This window comes from Centruroides vittatus, unplaced genomic scaffold (genome assembly GCF_030686945.1).
Source record: "Centruroides vittatus isolate TY-2023 unplaced genomic scaffold, ASM3068694v2 contig_630, whole genome shotgun sequence".
NCBI lineage: Eukaryota > Metazoa > Arthropoda > Arachnida > Scorpiones > Buthidae > Centruroides > Centruroides vittatus.
The window spans coordinates 1,363,615-1,385,309 of record NW_027122387.1 but is presented as its reverse complement, the minus strand read 5'-3'; the positions used below and the strand labels follow the sequence as shown (position 1 = coordinate 1,385,309).

The window sequence follows — 21,695 nt, the reverse complement described above, 5'->3', positions numbered from 1 at the left end:
TTCTTTTTTTATCTTAAATTTAAACTTAAGATAAAAATTAATGAAAGAAAATATATAATTTTATATAAAAATCATATCAAATACAATTATAAAACTTATAATTTTATGAACTACATAATTTATTATTATTATTTTCTTTTTCTGGAAAAGTTCTGTTAACATTTCTAATGCTACAATAATCAGATTTTTTAATTTAAATTTATTACATAAATTACATTTCATTAAGCTGCATATCTTGGTATATTTGTTATATTTGTCTTATTAAAAAAATAATTTGTATATATTTTCTCTTCACAACAACACCAAAACCCTAATAAACATTCAGAAAGTCAAATTGTTTCCCATTGTATTAAACTGTTGTTATTGCATGTTTATCATTTTTCTTTTGCTGTTATGATCAATTTATCTTTTCCAGGAAATAGTAAGGACATCATTTCTTATCAGGATGTGCATTCATGTATATTTTCCACCTGAACTTTGTATGTAAATTTCTTAGCTGAAACACTTTTGTCTTTCCATATAAATGTCACAGCTCTTTTTCTGTTGTTCTAGTTTTGTGTTATTAACTTCAGACTCAACATTATCTTCTTTAATTTGTGGAGCATCTTTGAGAATGAGCATGCTCAGATCTAATTTTTTTTTATGTTACTGTTTGATTCTTTCACTCACTCTGGCTCCATATTAGGAACAAATTTGTCATGACTTAAAGATATACTGTAGTTCATCAAACAATACTGTATACTGATATACTGTAGTTTCAAAGTTTTCAATAATACATACAAAATAACTGATCTATTTGTTTTTGGATCTAAAATTCAATATTCCACAACTGCTTTACCAAAGCCTACAAGTATGCCATTTCTACTCTATTGTCCTACTTCTGTTGTTGGCTTGAAATAAATGAATGATGCTTTCATTTTTCAATAACAAACTGATCTGCCAGATTTTTATCAGGCTATTTTAAGTCTAATTAATAATCTGAAACAAAATAATTTGTGTAAAGGTACATGGTTACATCACCATCTCATAATAAAGTTTATTTATTTATTTATTATTAAAAGGCAATTTGATATTCTCGATTTAGCAGCTGATTGAGTTATTTTATGAGTATGTCATCAAATTATTTGGAATATAGAACTTTATCATTTCTTTGAATTGTCTTGAAATTATTTTATTTTGCTGATTGACAGCTTTAAAAGTTATTTCTAAGTGTCAATTATATTCATCCTTAAGAAAATAGATTATAATGATGTTATTAAGAACTCTGATAAGATGAATAATAAGTATCAGTATGCCTTTTATCTTCAGCTGACTATAATAATCATGATTGATTAAACAACTTTTATTGAATCAGTTTCAATAAAATAATATTTCCCTATAAATAGATGACATTATCTTTTAACTATTATATAGTGTATATAATATTATATGTTAGGATAGCAATAATCAACATTCTAAAAAAAGACATCTTTGATTAAAATTTTTTGTCTATCATTTGTTTGTTATGTTGTTTATTCTCTTTAGCATGTTAATAATATTGTGTTATATTAAAGTAAATTTTTATATAGATTAAATAAAAATAATCAAATAGCATCTAACTAAAATCATAACTAAAACATTCTTTATCTAACTAAAATCACAAACCCTTCCAATTCTTTTTTTTTTTTATGATTTTAGTTAGATAAAGAAAATATTATTTAAATTTGAATAAAAATCAAATATCTATACACAAACATAATCAAAAATTTCTAAATATTTCTATAAAGAATTATCTAAAATTCTGAAGAAGATTAATAAAAGTTGACTAAAACTTTCATATAGTAAAAATATGTAAATACAGTGGGTGATTGGTTAACAAACAGTTCAGATAACGAACAAATTGGATAATGAACACTTTTGCAAAAGATTTTTATGTTCAGATAACGAACACTTCACAGAAAAAGAAGCGACATAAAATAGTGAATACCAATTGATCTTCCCTTGTTTTCAGGTGACAATTTAAAACTTTTTGAAGTTCTGAAGACATTGACATTGGCGCTCAACTCGATACCGATCGGATAGTATTCCTCCGAATTTTGAAACTCCCCCTTGTAATTCCAGCTTTTTGTTTACCTTTCTGACAAATAACTTTTTATAGTCTTTGCGAGACTGTCAGGTGGGTACTCCTTAAGTTTTGCGTCGGTTCTTATTTATGAAAGGCGAGAGTTTAATTGCCCCATTGGATATTTGTTAACATTTTAATACCAAATTTCAAATTTCATCTGGGCCTTGCATTTACATAATTTTTTGTGTGCTAGTTGATTTCTGTTCTCTGAATTTTTGTAAGAACTTTTCTGAACTTATTATTTAAAAAAGAAACTGATAATATTATGGAGCATAAAAAGAGTGGAGGGTCAAAAACTGTGCTCACTGTAGAAACCAAGCAAGAGATAATAGCCAAGGTAGTGAGTGGGCAGATGATGTCTGATGTTGCTAGGCAGTATGGCTTAAACAGGTCTACAGTAAACACAATCTTAGCTATGAAAGATATATCAAGAAGTCTCAAGCAATTAAAGATCTTTTGAGGAAGTGGGAGGATGTCAGAATCACAGGCATCCAAACCAGAATGAGGTTAATAGGCTTGGAGATATCTACAATTACAATGCTATTAATTACTTCCAAAAAATCCTGAAGAAGAGAGAAAAGCAATTGACATTGGACAGATTCTTTAACCCCCACAACGTAAAAATCATCTAATAAAAATGCAAGACTGTGTATATATGTATTTTTATTATTACGTATATACTTTCTTACTATGTTTATTTATATTTTTTATTTTTTGGAACAGAACGAATTAATCAAATTTCTATAAAAACTTATGGTATATTGATAATCTGTTAACAAAGAATTCGAATAGCAAACAAAGTCTTGGAACAGATTATGTTCGTTAACCGATCACCCACTGTACTAAAATTTATAAATAATTTCTATATCTGTATTTGATAATGCCATTCTATAAAAATGGATTCATAACATGAATACACTGAAATGATTAACAATGTTATTAAAATCAATAAATTAAAATCAGAACAATATTTAAAAATTCAGATATATTTTTTTTAATTATAATTGTAATTTTTTTTGTTTGTGTTTTAAAACAGAAATAAAAGCTGATTTTTCTTTACAGAAACATCATATATACTGCTTTATACAAGCAACAATTAATAAAAAAAACATTTCTGAATAATTTGAAATTTTTTATTATAAAATGTTGTTCAAATAAAAGTTTATATAACTGTTTTCATACTTTAATTTTTAAGATGTAATAATGATATAAATTTTGCATGCTTAATAATAATAACTACTAAGAGAATCAATTTTTTTTAATGCATTTAATAAAAAAAATGATACCTCATTATTTGATTATACCTGGTTTTTATCAATATCTCCTTCTTCTAATTCTTTTTCTCCTTGTTCTTGGAATGTAATAATAATTAAGGCAACAAAAATATTGACAAAGAAGAATGGAAAGACAATGAAAAATACAACATAAAAAATAGACACTTCAACTCGATAATGAGGTAAGGGTCCATAATTTTTACGTGTAGCATCCATGGAATGTTGAAGTACCCTTAAAAAAAGGAAAATAATTTAAATGTTAATAAAATGATAAATTATATATTTTTGTTATTGAAATTAATAACATGGCTTTAATTATTAACAAATATTTCCAATTAAGAATATTCTTATAAATTCATATTTATACTTACTGAGGCCAACCTTCACCTGTTTGTACAGTAAATAACGTTAACATAGCTGCCATAACATTATCGTAGTGAAAATCATGATTTTTCCATTCTCTACGTACAACTTCGGGAGGCTTATCAGGCTCCTCAAACTGAAAAAATTTTCCACTAAAAAATAATGATGTATTTTTAATTAATTTGTAAATCTATTTAAATTCCTTATAAATATTATCTTAACAATTTATATCAACAAAACAGTCCACATAAGAAACTAATTTTTCAAGACAATTTTATTCAATAATATAATATTTTTATTAATGTTATAAAACAATACAAGATTGTTTATATATTAATTTGAATTTTGTATAGTAATCATTTAATAAATTTAAATGTAGAATACAAGCAGTCTATAAAAAATAAATCATAGAAATAAAAAAGTGGTTAATTTTATTTCTACAATCCCTTTGACAAAAACTTAATCATGGCTGCAGAATAACATTATATATTGTTATGTAAGAAATAACTCTCTTTTTCCAAACTGCAGCTTATTCAATAAATTCTTTTAATCAAAGGATTTCAAGACATACATAACATTTTTTTATTTACTATACAAAATAGAAGTATTCTTATATACTTTTTCAACTATTTACTGAATCAAAACCATTGTCTAGAATCTTCAGAATGCATTATCTCTAACATAACTATTCAAAAAGATGAAACAAACAAAAGAATTTCTTTATCCTATATTTGTTTTATCAAGTTGAAGATTTTATTTACCATTTTGCTCAACTTGAATAGATTTTAAAGTTTGCTCTTAAATTCAATATTACAAATAATAAAAAAAATTAGTCAAAAACAAGTTTCTAATGTGACTGTAAATAGCAAACAACATGATAATAGAGTTTGAACAAGAAAAACAAATGAACCAAATGAAGTAAAATCAAACAAACAAAGCTACCAATTTTATAATCCAACACATAAATTCAAAGCAAACTATGCTGAGTCATAAGGTTATGTTTTATTTTGAATGAATTGGTAAAGGAGCAATTGAATTGGTTAATTGTAATGATTAATGAGAAAGACTCTGTCGATGACATTAACACAAAATTTTTAGAAAGTTAACAAGCTATTCACAAGTACTTTTAGCAATATACAAAATCATCATTCTCAGGTAAATAGAACACAGGTGGCAATTTTGTGTTATCATCATGAACAGAGTTTTTCTCATTAATCATTACTATTACTGACATGTAATGCCACAATCAAAGACTGCTAAAAACTTATTAATCTTAAATAAACTACTGTCTCAAAATCCAAAAACTAGTAGAAATAGTAAAAAACTAACATTAGAGAATGTTTTCCTCCATATTATCTCATACAATTCAGATTTAGAATGTTAAAATCGTGATTAAGAATTTTTAAGCAACTGCACTATTTTCTAGATATAAAATAATAGTTTAGCTCAACTGATTAATCTTAAACTGATGTGGCCATTGGCCATATTGTATATATGTATTTGTAATTGTATATAGTTATATTTCCATTTTTTCCCCGCAATTTCCTCTATTCCCTTTGTCTATCCTTTCTAGAACCTTCCAAGACGACTGTTATCACCTTTGGATAGGATTAACAATTCTGAGAATCGAAGAAGACAATAGCAGTAAGGTGGCTTGGGGAAAAACAACTAAGAGATGACACTTTTTGACTAGACACGGAGAGAGTTGGACATGTTGAAAGAAGCTCCGAGCATGATTTTGTAGAGAGGACAGAAGAAGTTTGTGATAGTCCAGTGAGGGACTGAGAAGGAGCTACGTTCCAATAAGAGGCTTGTGGACACCTCTGAATAGGTCGAGAATCAGAGGAAGTGGAATCTTCACACTTAGAGATAGAGAGACTGGCATATTTGAGAACTTTGATAAGTAAAAGAGAAGAAAGGATGGTGAAGACAAGAGCCACTGTTGTCGAGCCAAGATCCTACCCAAAGCGCATATCAACCGAGGAAAGAGAAACCCCAGGTGAATCATCCCTTCATTTCTCCTACCTTCCCGCTTTCCTATCTTCCTTATTGTTTCTTTAGTAGTAAGTTAGCTTTAAGTCAGGATTCAGTTAGGTTTCAGTTATGCAGTTACAGAAAATTAATTGTTACGCACTTGGGAAAATATACCATCGTGCTTTGTTGGAGAACAAAGAATTCCCTGTTTAAAACACCTCGGATTGTAAAATATTACAAATCAGTTGGGATTCCTTATAAAACCTTATTTGTTCGAAGTGAAATAAAGGGACAGTGTATATTATTGTAGTTGTCGCAGGTTCCTTACTGTATGTTTCATTCGCAGACCATACTGTCTCACTTCTACGAACATCACACTGATAATTGTGTGAATCTATAAATGTAAACATTTTGCATTTCCATACAATATAAATACAGACATAATTCTACTGTCATGTCTATAATTCTTACTTTATGAATAGATGCTATTATTGTTTCTAAAATTTAACATACTGAGAAGTAGACTGCAGAAGCATATTTATTAAACAGTTTCAAAATGTTGAAAGAATAAAATAAGTATGTATCAGAATATTTTTATCTCATGTTTCATTATTATATTAATTAATGATCAAAATAATAAACATAAATTTATAAATAAAAATAATAAGAAGAAATAAAGTCTACTAATATATTTATTTGAACTGTGTTGTTAAAAATATGTAATTATTAAACTAAAGCTTATCAGTGTAAGGTTTGTAATTTATAATGAAACAATAAAATTGATTCAAAAACACTTTAATCACAAGTTTAATATGACAGTTTAATATTCTTAAACTGTAATATTATCATTTTCAGGCAAACAAAAGAAATTGATTTCTTTTCACCTGAAGAAAATAATGTGAAAATTTTGTGATTAGAGTGTTTTTGAGTCAATTTTTCGTTAACACCAAAGACAGTTTATTTGTTTCATAATTAGTAGTATAATTTGATATGGATCCACAGTATCTTTAATGCTTGTAATTTGTAATATAATAATGTTAGTGAGTTTTCCTGCTTCCTACACATTTCCTTAGAGTATCATTTTGTATCTTTCTGCTGGAATCATAGATGTCCTTTAAACTCTAAAGCATTTTTTGGTCCAAAGAAGTCTGTTTTTTACTTGACAGGAATTTTCCTCTAACATAGAGGGGCTACAATTGAATTTTCTTTTTTTCATTTTCCTATGATTGTTCATGAACAAAAGCAAAATATAGAGGAAGATTCCTCTTAAGTGAAAATATAGACTTCTTTGGATCAAAAAAATGCTTCAGAGTTTAAAAGACTGTCTCATTATAAAGGATTTTTCTGCTGATGTCATAGAAGATTTTCTATGACACCAGCAGAAAGATACAAAATAATAATGTTAAGTTGAATTTTATGAAATTTTAACAATGAACAAAATTTTTAGATTTTTATAGTATACTTTGAAAAGAGTTAACTAACATATTATACTAAACAATACAATATCTAAAATTTTAATACATTCATCAATACACTATTTAAACTTTAATTGAAATATATTTAAGACATATTTACAATAAATAAGTTATTATGAAAATGTGTCATAAAAATTAAAATCAAAAAGTGCAATATGAAATTACTTACTGGCAATCTTCTGGAGTTAGCTTTGATGAATCTGTACAGTAATAAAACCGACCATTAAATAACTGAACTGCAATGACAGCAAAAATGAATTGGAATAATATGTACACAATGAGTATGTTTACAACATTTTTTAATGAAGTAACAACACAATCAAACACTGCCTATAAAAGAAAAAAAAAATCAATAGAATCACATAAAAAAATTAAGTGTCTTATTTTCTAATCCAAAATAAAATTAAAATAGATAAATTGAACTTACTTTTAGTTTTGGTACTCTTTTAATAGTTTTTAATGGTCTCAATACTCTTAATACTCTAAGTGATTTAATGGTGCTTAAATTTTGACCTGCACCACCTTTCCTAAAGTTGTTTGAAATACGAAAATATTCCAATTAGAATGTATTATAATATAACATAATATAATACAATAATTATTAATTTCATAAAAAATTAAATATTACTGTATATGAGAAAGGAAGGCACAAGCAGGATACTAAGCAAACTACATAAATAGCTTTAATACTAAGATATTAGGAAAATATATAAATTCAAGCAAGTTATTGAGGCACTAAATGCATTAGAGTTCTAATTGCATTGCCTGCTGAACACTGAATAGACTCACCTCGAACTGTATGGTCATAGCAAGCATATAGAGGAAATTAGACAAAACATATATACACAGACGAATCACAACAGAGTATACAACACTACACCTACTCATTTACTGAATATAGTGATTTATACATACAGGGCAAAACTGGGAATTATTTAACTATTAAGATACGTACGTGAAGGCAAAGGCAACCAAGGCACAAATAACAACAATGGCATCGAGTATATTCCATACGTCCCTACAATATGATCCTGGATGAAGTATAATACCTTGGTCCACTACCTAAAATATTCCATTAAATAACAACCAAATTAATATCTAATTTAGATAAATTAAATTCGGTCTGAATAAAAAAACTGAAAGTAACTCAAAAAATAGACTTGGTGATTGAGAATAGCATTAAAATGTTCTGAATATCCACTTTTGTTTTGAACATAAATTAAATAATATCAGATGATATAATTAATTCTAATTATTTTATTCATTGTTATAATTAATATTACAACAAAAAATTTTCTCATATTTTAGAAATAAAGCAACTGGTCTATAATTTCTGTTGTCTAATGATTGGTCTTTTATATAAATCATTCTAATCTCCAAGCAGAAAGATGGTATGTGATAGAAATTATCTTATTAAATGAACATATAAAAAGCCCACAAATAACTTTCACTTATTAAACAAAGATGATGTGATTGATTGTGGATAAAATGAAATAAATGCCTAAAAATTCATTCTACAATGGAAACACTTGATTTTGAAAGAAAATCACAAATATATTAGACACAACTGGGACAGAAAAACTGAAACAATAATAGAATTATACAATAATAATAATCAAATTATTTGTACACTCTTTTAAAAGGAATGAAAGAGAAAAATTAGAGATATCAAAGTAATACCACCAGTGGCTTTAGATAGTTAGCATAGATTACCTTTTTCAAAAATTACAGTACAGTAGATAACAATTTCAAAAAAAGAAAAAATAAAACTACAGGTAAAGTCAAAAATCCAGATACAGAGCATCTGTTCCCTGAAAAAATTAATAAGAAACTTACAAAAGATGCAACAACAGAATGTAGATGAGTGGAACACTTAAAAATATTTTAGTCAGTTCAGCAATTGAGGTATGCAACAAAACCAATGTAATGTAAGAAAAAAAGATGGTGAAACAAATGAACAAAAATGGCAGTGAAAAAAAAAAAGAAAACTTGGAGAAAGGGTAAGAAAACATTTGGAAGTATTCTGTAGTAATTATAAAACATTTTTCATGCTAGGTATTAGGCAGTACTGACAAAGAATGCTAATTAGGTATGATACCAAATGAGCAACTTGATTTCAGTTGTTTTGAAGATAGAACCTTGGGGTAGTAGAACTGACCTTATCTTTACTTTAACTACAGTGAAAGATCTTGGAATTTAATAAAGATTTTATACATTATATTTATAGACCTAGAAAAAATCTTTGATAAAATACCAATATGAGTGTGTGTGGAAAATTGAAATACTAGACACTTCTATTAATTTAGTCAAAAATATATACAAAAGCTGCCAAAGTTATGTCAGTAGTAGTTACAGGAAGACACAAAGGTATTCCATCAAGGCGGTATACTTTCATCCATCTTGTTTATTATTACAATGGGTAATACGTTGAAAATAGTAAAAAAAAAAAAAAACAGAAAAGTCAATAATATGATCATTAGCAAAGATATTACAATTTGAGAAATGAGTGTACACAATGTAGAAAATGGGGAATAAGGTGTAAAAATTTTGGTCTAAATATAAATAAATCAAAATACGTGATAATTTCAGAAGAAAAAAATAAAATTTTATATGGAGAATGTATAAATAAAGAGAACAATTTAAGTACTTAAGAAATGTTCTAAATATAAAAGGAAAACTTGATGATAAAATTGCAAATAGAATGAATCGGGTAGAAAACTTATTTAGTCAAAAGAAATACCATTAAAATTCAATCAACTTCTATATAAAACATATTTCAGGACTATTCTAACTTACAGATCACATGGGAATCCAAAATATTTTATCTATAATATAATTTGTTTTTGACTTTAATTTAAATCAAAACCTAAGAAGAAACTCTATAAAGAACATCCATGACAATACTTCTGTGCAAGGTAGCTCATCAATACTTTGGTGACACACACTGATGGTACAAGCTATTAGTAAGAATCTGATTGAATGGCTAAAGAAAGAAACACCTTTTTCCAAATTTGAGATGATATAAGATGTAATGTCCAGACAAGACTTTCCAGTAAAATGAAAAAAAAATGATAAAAGACAATATTGTAAGAGGAACCAAAAAGAGTAGAGGGGATTCAAGAAATTGTGGCTTTGACCAACTATCTGCTACCAATCACCCACTAGTTGTAAAATCGGGTCCTTAGTTTCTAATTTATCTTCTGTCCAACCAACAAATAATGTTTAAACCTAAAGAGAGTGGTAAAATCAAACTGTAAAATTTCAATCTTTTGACTATCCATCATTATCAACCACCAAGCCAACTCTGTGATTGATATCTAATACTCCATCATTACTCAATTATCATCAGAAGAATCAGATAACTTATCTCCAGACCTCCAAACTTTGTATAGTATTTGCTTTTATTAGATAAAGAGAGAGAGAGTTTATACCATGTCTTGCAATCAGAAAACTATTGTTGAAACTTGAAAAGGTTAAAGGAGTAGGAAATTTATTTGGATTAAACACGTTTCAGGATTTTCAATCTCATTTTTAAATCAACATTTCATGTTATGATAATTTAAATTAAACAACTGTTTGTACATAACTTTTTGAATCTAACCAACCAACATTAAAAATTCAAACATTAGTAATTTAAAGATAGCTGTTAATTTGTTAATGTTTGAGATGTACAGTACACAAAAATAGAAGGGTATAATGAAACAAAATCAAGTACGGTGATGTATATCTGCTCAGTTATGTTAAGCAGTCTCAAAACGTCTAATAACTCCACTGGGTTCCTGACTATCCATAGATAATTATTCAAGCTGTGAATTATATGCTACAATTATGTATAGCCGTGTCTAATGCTCTAGTGGGGGATCTTGCCTTATCAAGGACCGGTCTCAAAGAGGGTGTACAGGAGGGTCTAATGATGTGTTCACTTGTTTATAATCGATCAGCGCAAATCGCAACCGTCAATCTCGTAACGGTCAAATCGTAACGGTCAACTCTTTGATAACAGGTGCGTGTCTGGGAATTGTAACGGATAAGTTACGGCGGCGCTGATCGATTATAAACAAGTGAACACATCATTAGACCCTCCTGTACATTGTGGGTTTTGGCATATGCAAATAGCCTGTGGATGTCAGGGGATGGCACCACTGCCCTGTTTATGTTCAACTCTCTGGCCAATGGAGTTTGTGTAAACCGTTTCACCCTTGCTTGTATCTTGTTGACAAATCCATCTTTGATAAATTCACACTCTGTGTCATTGATGTATGTTTGCATCATAGAAATATACGTTTCCTTCTTCAATAACATGAGAGCTTTACTCTTGTCCACCTTGAGAACGATTACGTTATGATTACATTGCTTGTATCTCAAGATACAAGCAACTAACAACCGGAATATTTCAGATGGAAATCTGCCTTCAGGCATATTTCCATCTGAATTCCAATCTGATTCCAATCTGAAATATTCTTTGTGTACATCAGTCATTTGTGTGATGAGGTTTTCTATGTTAGGCATAACTTTCTCAGGTCATATGTAGGAATCACAAGGTATAAACATAGGACCAAGTGTTAAAGAGCAGAGGAGAAAATCGGGGGTGAAATGTCCCAGCATATCAAGGAACATAGTTGTGAAGCATCTTGAGATTTTTGTTTGTTACAAATACAATCAAATTTCTTTTGATAACATATGGAGAGGTTTCTTTCGAGCTTATGCTGGAAGGTAACAATTCTCTTGTAAATCTCCTGTAGTATCTCCAGATCTTGGTTATGTATTTGATTCTCCAAATTGATTATGCCATTGAGTTGAGAGAAAACCATCTTATGTGTAGTGCATATCACCTTTCGTAAACATAATATTTTTAGCTTGGATAACAGTGACTCATCCAACAGGAAGACGTATTCGTTGAATGGACATAGGGAACACCCCTTCGTTCTTGCACATCATAAGGAATCTCAGCTTAGCCCTAGCCCTAGTTGGGGCAAGAATGAACCTGACGAAGACTGAATAAGGTCGAAAACGTTCGTTTCTTTGTTTTTTCAATTAAATAGTGCACTGGATATTCAAAGGTTTTTGTGAATCAGTTAAAATTCTAACCCTTGTATTTGGAGAAGTTAACATTTATGTCCATTGTTACTAAATTTTGAATGCACTTTCACTTATCAGAAAAAAAAAGTTTAAAACACATTATTTAAAATTAAAATTTACCATTAAAATATTCAACACGAATACATGCAAAAACTGTTTAGTTACAGCAAATAATAATAATTTTAATATTTAATTAAATAATAACATTTTTATTGAAAAGTTGCATTTGGTATAAGTTTATCTGTAGCCTACTGAAGGCTGTGTGAAAATTCATTAGCCTAAAAACTTTTGCAACTTAGTAAGATTGAAACTGAAACATATAAGACACAGGGTGATTTTTTTTAGATTTCTTTTTGAGAAAACTTGTGTCTTATTTGCTGTAAACTATGGTAGTCAGTTAAATTTTTTTTTGTTTTTCAGAATGCTGATTTAAGATTCTTTGTCTTTTTTAATCAAAGATAGTTTTTGTTATATCTCAGATCATTAGTAAAAAGATTTCAAAAGAAATTTGCAAAAAATCAATTACAAAATAATTTATTAGATATATTTTTGTATTCTCATTCAAAAAACATAATAAATAAAAAGACTACATAAATATCTTACAAAATTGTTATCTATTCTGCTTTTCTGTTCAATGCTGTTTCAGTTCAAACAATTCCTTTATAATTGTTCAGTCATAGTCTTCTATTAGTTATCAAATAATCATTGTAGTTTTGTAGTTTTATTTTAGACACACTTACATATACATTTGATTTTTTTGTCTATCATTCTTAGCTCCTCAAAGTCATTTGGTCAGCATTTGTATGGAAACATTAAACATTCTTTTAAAACTGTCTTCTGAGAAGAAAGCAATGCAAAGTAGATGTTAACTAACATTAAATTATAGAAAATGATATTTTGTGGTAACTTTGATAAAATGATAACATATCCGTTAACAATAATTTCAATTATTTCATATGTAAATAAAGTTTATGATGATAAAAATATTTTAAAATTATGCAGTATGTTCAAAAACCACTTTTAAATACAAAAGTACTTTAATTTAGAAATTTCATATTTTCAAGGGAAAATTTTAGTGCAAATACTATTTTCAGTATTATTTTATTCAAAGTTATTCTCATAAACAAAAGAGTTATTACATACAATATATATTATCAGCTTCTTTATTAAAAACTTTTGAAATAAGATTATTATTCAAAATTAAAAAAATTACAGAAAATTTTAAAATGTCTGTAAGGAAAAAAAAACATATATACAGTAGTGTTCACTTATAACGAACTAATTTTAAAAGTATGAATGAAACACCCATAAGAGCAATGTTATTTTTTTCTGGCTACAACAAACTCATATAATGAACTTCTGTATATAACAAACAACATTTGGATTTAAAAAAAGGATGGTTATCACTTATAAAAGATTATGCATATAAAAAATACTTGAGTTATTACTAGGGATTTTAAATAACTTTTCTTGTAACATGATGGGAGTGACATGAAAGGATTAAACAAAAGGTAAAGGGTCATCATCATAAATTACCTAATATGGAAAATGTTGCTTAATTTGGGTATTTTTGCTTTTAATTAACTAATTTTAATGCACAATTTATTTACCTAATTTTTCATCACAAATTAAAATTTTTATACTCTCTCTACCAGTTTTCTTACTTCACTAAGGTATTTTCTGAGGTTCATCTACCAGCCCATTAACAATGAACTTAGATTTACACTGTCAAAAATTTTCATTTGTTAATGCTGTAATTTAAACTTTAAATGTTATTTTTCACCTGTTATTAACAGTTAACTGGACAGGAAATCAAATGCATACATTCAATTTTCAAATGTTAAGTGATTTTGTTTCATTAGCTAGAAAATTTCAACTACAAATGCAGTATTTCAAATTTGAATTTCAAAACCAAACTATCTCAAAATTTAAAATTTATGCTGTTATTGGTTAGAAAAATTCCATTCACTGACATTGTTTAAAAAGAATAATGAACTGCATGTAATCATGAGGTATATCGACTCTTGCTGTTCACTAAGTCAGAATTATGAAGTACAATGCATATATCCTTGTGAAGTAATGATGACTAAGTGCTAATCAGTGTAAACAGAAATGTAAGTCATTTACATAACACATTTAATATGAAATGATTGAAAAGTTAGAAAGCAGTGTGAAGCAAAGCAAATTACAGGCAGCCCTTGACTGGTCTTAGAGGCATCAACGGCCAGCCTACTTTGTGTGTTTTAGCCTCAAAGAGGAGCAGGCAATGTTAGAAGGGGGATCCAAATGCCCCAAAAGAGCAGAAATCACTCCCGGACGAGAGATTATTCTCTTTAGGCCTTTTTGGAACTGCACATGTACCTGTACAAATCCCAGGAAGGTTTGGAGTTCTCCATCTACCACAAGTTTGGTAATATTCCCCCCATAATAACCACCACAGGCTACCAGCCACAACAGAACATTAATGCGGCCATAGCTCCCTTAACCTGTCAGCTGCGCACTCGATAATCCGAAACAACACCACTGTTGCGTACAGGTTTTGTGGTTTTTAAAGTGGTTTTTCAATTTGCGATATCTCGCTTAAAAATTGTAGTAGATATAATCTGTTTTCAGTTTTCTATCCCGTACATATTACACTTTACGATTGTTAACTTAAATTTTATTAAGTTTTTTAAACATACATAATATTTTGAAGATTTTAAAATATTTAAAAAAATCGTTTTTTTTATAAATATTCCATTAATTTGTTACATACGTTACTTAGACATGTCTATTTTCTGTCAAATAAAAAAAACTGCAGCTTTCTAAATCAACGCAGAGAAATAATACAGCCTTTAGATTATAACACCGATCGACGTGGGGGGTTTCTAAATCTAGGTTAATACAATTTCATTATTGATGATGTGTATTTGACTCTATTTATACGTTATTTAAACTATTGTACTAATAGTAGACTATAATAAGTGATTATTACTTTATTATATTAACGACTATACATGTATATCTTATGTATTACGGAAGTACCACCATAACCGGAAGTACTTTGTTTTTTGAAAGATTTATGGCTGAATGGTTTAAAAAACAAGCTTATTTGTTAAATAGAATAAATATACATAAAAATTTATTAAATTCATGCTAAAACTAGATAAGAATAACAATTTATAATTGTTTGTTTACGTTTGTAGCTGACAATGTAGCTCAAAGTTGGTATAACTTTTTCCAAGAAAGTTCCCACCCCACAAACCCAAGTCGATGCATATTGGTCAAAGGATAGTCATTTAGCTATAATATACCAATTAGAACTTAACGGGCATGCTAACTAGGATTTTATTGTCAAATGAACAAAAGAAGGGTCTCCCATAGACTTAACATGGAATGGAAAAGTTTTGTGCCTAAATTTAAAAATACGGGGTGGTAACAAATATCTTATTCGTTGAGACAGACTTAGTCTATGTAGATAAAAGCCAATCAGTGCTTAAATCACCACCAACTAGTTAATTACAAAAAAAAATTGACACTTACTCCAACTGGAGTACTCCGCAACAGTTTAACAAAAACCGATTACTCCAATAGCAGTACTCCACAAACAACTGGTTAATCAGACAGGCCTTTTTACTACCTTCGACACAACATCTTATCAACACCGAGCTAAAGGCCATCCGCACAGCAGTATGCACGACAGGATATGGTCCTGCCAAATACAACCATATCCAAAACAGAGTTAAACAGTCCCTCTTCCCTGCCACTACCTTGTGCAGACCAAGGGACTGGACAACACTCCATCCTTCCCTCCCATTCTGAGGCCGTCTCACAGCCTGGATTTGCCAAATATTTAGGCAAAATGCCTTTCTCTTACCCATAACCCCATACTCAAGTCTGAGATGACTCTTATGTAATGATAGGGATGCTATTTCCATCCTGGAAAAATCTGGTGTATATTCCATTCCCTTACAAAACCCAATATCATGGCTATACACCCAATATATAAGCACGACTACCAGAATGCTGGCCAATTGCATATTTGAACACCAATGTTCTGTTGCGGTAGGCAATTGTGATACCAAACTATCCAAGTTGGTAGCACAGCATCACCACACAACGCTTTGGAATCGGGTGGTAATACTCAGACGTTGTGAGAAAGGGAGCCTGGTGTACATTTGGGAGGCCCTCCTCACCACGTTGCTGTCTCCTTGCAACTCCCCAACCCTCAAATTGCCCAAAGTTTGGATTAGTTTATACAAACATTTAAAAAACATCAACAGTAACTCTGCATCCACCTCCCCCACCTTCACTGCAAATTAAGGGGCATGTGTGTCAGTGTTACATGTGTTGCAAATTAATGTTTAATTTTACATGTTCTTAAAGTTGTTCTTCCAAACGACTATTGTGTTTACTGCATCATATGTACGTTAAGGCGCATGCGCGTCATTATTACATGTTTTCAAATTAATGTTTTAAGTTTACTTATTCTTGAAAATTTTGTTTCAAATGGCTAATGTCGTTATCATTTAAATGTAAAAATCCGTTCGAAATCTGTTCGTTTTTATAACTGCATGAGGACGACGTTCATAACTATATGACCGGAGGGTTGGCACCCCTTTAGTGCCTCGTCAGGATAGATGCCACCATGTCTCGATTGAGACGGAAACCAAGGCAGTGTGTTGATTCGGTCACATGAGCCGCATGTGCGGGCGATCGGATTCAGGATAGAATGAGAGACAGTGCACTGGAAGTGACTCATGCAAAGACCACATTAACGAAACAACATTTACTTGTAAAGGACGAAAAAAACATTATATTACAATACATAAATTCTCGATAGTGAGTGTAATAGCTAAAATAGGGTTAGATAGGCCAAATTTTGCGGTTCTCTCTCTTAAGAGTTTACATAAGATTCACGTGGCAATAAATACCTGGAGTGGATGGTGTTCTGTTGTAAAGTCCCACTACGAGGGTTCGTCGTCAGTTGTAGGGTCGTGAGGACAGTTCGATGATAAGTCAAGTCGGAAATAGGTGATATCTTGGGATGGAGATTTGGCTATATCCGTTAGTGGAATAAGTGATATCCTCGTCATGAAATCATAAAGTTTTACAAAACACTATTATTATTCAAGAGTTTTTACAAATGCATAATACTCCACAAAATATTTCAAATAGTTTTGCTGAGGTGGAACTATATGTAACAGAATGCTATACAACTAGCAAAAATTGACAAACAAAAATAACAGTTTTAAAAGTAACCATGCACATTTATATTGATGTTTTAATGGGCAACTTCCTATGTAATAATTTGTTACATTTTATCTTTGAGACATTAAACTTTAGTTTTTCAAAATTAGACTGTTTTATTTCTTATCTGATATAATGAATATTGGTTATAATGAAACAGTTCTGACGGTCCATACAGGTTTGTTATAAGCAGACACAACTGTATATAAGTTTTGACTTTTCTCCTTATTTCAATAGTTCTAAACTAGTCAGTTATCATTTGATATAACTTGATATCACTTGATCACTTGAAACTGACAAAAATCATTCAGATATTTATCAATTAATGTTATTTAAAAATGATGAAATCAGATTTTTATCAATTTCATAACTAATTTTATATTTCTCATAGAAGAAATTTATACTTTGATTATAATTCAATCAGAATATGGAATTTTTGATTGTGATTATATTATTATTATTCTGTACAATTTATTTATTTTCTAAACAAATATATTAAAAATTTGATTGAAATAAATTAAAAACTCAACCAATTATACCTTCAATAACATTTCCACTGTGAACACTCCTGTAAATGCATAATCAAAAATGTTGAGAATTTTATTTCGTTCAGAGTCGTCATCCACAGGATCTTCTGCTGCTAATGCTATGCTACTTAAAGAAATGATGATCATAATGAAGAGATCGAAATAACGAAGATTTACTATATAATGAGCGCCTCGACGTATTCTACAAGATGTAAGAGAAATAAAACAAATCAATTGCCAATAATAAATATATTGCATACTCTAACTTAAATTCACAGGGAATTAGAATTTCTGGCATAGAAATAATTAGATTTACATCAATAAAATCACTTGTACCACTTCAAAAAGATTACTGTAATCTTACCTTTATAAAAATTTAGTTTATTAACAATAAAATGTTATAAACTGCTTTACTCATACTGTTTCAAAATTAACATAAAACTATAATAATCTTAAAACAGTATGATTCAACCTATAAATCTGGCAGCATACAAAATCAAATGATATTAATATTCAGCACAATGTCAGATTTATTCCATAGACTGAAATTTACAGAATAAATCTGACATAAGCCAAATGACTGCTAGATTACACTGAGCTATATTATTGCTACTAACTACTAATTAAATTTCAAGTAATTTGGCTTAAAGGTAAACATTAGGTAAATCTCTTAATAAATTTAAGTCACAAAGATCAGATGCAGGTCTAGGCAACATAACTGGCAATGTAATCACACAGTAAGTGGAGTTGTAGGTCCGAATACCACTTCAGACCAATTCTTTTCTTCCAAAACCTTCTAAATTAATTATTAAATTTATCAAGAGATGGTATCTAACAAACACCTATCTCTAGACTATATTACTTGAAATTTATTTAGTAGTTAGTAGCATTAATATAGTCTGATGTAATCCAGCAATCATTTGGCTTGAGTCTAACAATTGGATTTATAGATGTTTATATTTGTATAAGTTTGATATGTATGTTGAATTTAGTAATTACAGAGAATCTCTAACCAAATAGAACAAGTTAAACTTAGATTTTAACAAATTTTTCTTGACAGAAAGTGACAATTTTATAACTTGACAGTTTCCTAATTTTAATCTATACAAAATTCACATTAATTCTAATTTATATTTATTTTATCTAAAGATCCAATCTTTTATAACATTTCTTCTTTCTTAAGTCAAAAAATAATCGATTCTTTGAGGCTTACAAAAGAAGAAACGTTGCAAAAAATATAGCTCATCTGAAAATGCACCTGATTTTAAAATTATATCAAATAATTATAATAAAAACTTAATATAATCTTATAATTCTTGAAATTTTATTCTTTTAATAAAACTGCAAAAATTTTTATTTTAAATTTTTTTATTTATTTATTAATTATCTGATTTGTAATTTTATCACGAAACTTTTTATCAATACAGTAATAATAATATTCAGCAGACTTCAATTTATTAATATATCGTGGTTTAATTATTACTGTACATTTGTGAAAAATTGCAATAAATTCATATTATTTATTGCAGGTTTGTACACAGAATTTTTAAAAGTGTAATGTTTTAAAAAAGTATTATTTTTTTACAATTAATTTTTACAATACAGGTATATAGAATAGCTCAATATACTATACTATAGAGAAACTAAATGGGTACAAAATGTTTTGTATATAATATACTATTTAATTTTGATTTCATTTAGTTTTTTAGTTCTTCCCAAATAAAAGGGGTTTAAAAACCTCCAAAACTATGTGCATAGCCTTGTTTCAACATTAGATAGAAAATAAATTTGTATTTGAATTTGAATTTTACATAAATGAAATGTTATATTAGAAATAAATAGTTACACTGCACTAAGCATTCTTATTCAATTAATCATATATCAACTTACATAATTAAATGCTTTGAACTAATACGACAAAATGTTTTAAATCAATTAAAATGCAAAAATTATGAAATTTTCTTAAGGTTTAAAAAATTGAAATTTATTGTGCAATACTTTTTTGTTTTGAAAAAATTAAAAATTTAAAAAAAATATTTTATTAGAAGATTTTTAACAAGCTGAGAAGAAATGTTTTAAAAAATTTAGAATATTTTGTATAATTTAAAATTTATTTCAGTAAAATGACATTTATGAATTTTATAAGAAATCATGTTTAACCAATAATTTTCATTTTAAAAATTACAACATAATGTTATATATATATATACTAGCTGACCCGGCCACGCGTTGTTGTGGCTCAAAATGTATCTATTATAAATGTATAACACTTCCCCCGTGGGGAGAATTTCAAAAAATCCCTTCTTAGTGTACATTCTCTTGACGTACCCTATTAAAACGCAATCAAAAACGCATCTAAAATAGTATAATAAAAGCCGAGTTCTTCACAGTAAGCCTTAATCCCGTCATTTTTCCCGCTGGGGAATATCGAAAAATCCCTTTTTAGTGTATATTCTGTTGACGTAACCTATTAAAACGCAATTAAAAACGCAAAAAACCGCACGTAAATTAGTATAATAGAAGCCGAGTTCTTCACGGTAAGCCTTAATCCCGTCCATCTCCCTCCACTGGGTGGAATTTCGACATGTATATTATATAAAAACACGTGCGTATTCGAATGCAATGTTGTGTCAAAATTTCAAAGGAATCGGTAGGAACAAACGAACGTTATATTTTATTTATATAGATAGATAGAAAATGATCTGCTTCAGTCCATTCTCACAGAAAAGCATAATGCCTCACAGAAAAGCAAACTTAGGTCGTCGGAAGTTAGCGCCATCTGTTGGACATAAAAGCCTTAATCCATATATAAATATATTTTTGAAAGGGGAAATGGTGTAGGGGTATGAAAAATAGATAGTAGCCGATTCTCAGACCTACTGAATATGCATATAAAATTTGGTAAAAATCGGTAAAGCCGTTTCGGAGGAGTACGGTAACTAACATTGTGACACGAGAATTTTATATATAAGATATATATACACATACTGCAATTAATACAAAATGTTAAGATTTATAAATAATTAAATAATTAACTCACGGATTTGTTGATGTAAAAACGAACATTGATGAATATGGTAACATTGGCTTTGGTCCTGTAATTTCATCGTCATCCTTGTTTTCCTCTTTTTGTTCTAAAAATTTAAATTATTAAAATATTAATTTAATTTACTCACAAAAATTTATACATTTTGAAAGGAAATGTTAAGAACTCCACATAAAAATATTTAAATTGCAAACTTTTTACATATTTTTATAATGACTACAAATATTTAGATTCTTTTCACAAATAACTTAAATTTAGATGAAACAAGGTTTTATTTATTGTGACAATCACAATGTCGGGCTGCAATTTTTAATCATATTTTTAATTTATTTAATTTAAAATATATACTCTTTATTTTAGTAGTCTTGTCCCTATATATCATACATTTCGGGTCGAGTTATAAACTCTGTAACGTAACCATATCCGTAAAAGTTTGCTACACTGGATATCTATAGCAATAGTTATAAACTATCATAAGGCCTTTCCTGTATCCATAAAGGAACAAACTTTTTTATGGTTTACAAAGCAGTCCATCCTGAGCATGCACAAAAGTATTGGTAGTTATTGCCAGATCTAACACTATAATTATTTATTCATTTTATTATTTTTCTATTTTTTTATGAC

At 28.7% G+C, this 21,695-nt stretch overlaps 1 protein-coding gene across 1 annotated transcript in view; it reads right to left on the bottom strand.

The window, feature by feature from the left end:
* Positions 1-21,695, bottom strand: part of LOC136979676 (voltage-dependent calcium channel type A subunit alpha-1-like) — a 445,853-nt gene that overhangs the window by 157,189 nt on the left and 266,969 nt on the right. The window contains exons 23-29 of the mRNA XM_067275717.1: positions 21,066-21,159; positions 18,038-18,227; positions 8,146-8,252; positions 7,618-7,717; positions 7,360-7,520; positions 3,750-3,893; positions 3,409-3,610 (exon numbers count right to left, since the gene is read on the bottom strand). Of these exons, the coding sequence (XP_067131818.1) occupies positions 3,409-3,610; positions 3,750-3,893; positions 7,360-7,520; positions 7,618-7,717; positions 8,146-8,252; positions 18,038-18,227; positions 21,066-21,159 (998 nt within the window). The remainder of the gene's footprint in view (positions 1-3,408; positions 3,611-3,749; positions 3,894-7,359; positions 7,521-7,617; positions 7,718-8,145; positions 8,253-18,037; positions 18,228-21,065; positions 21,160-21,695) is intronic.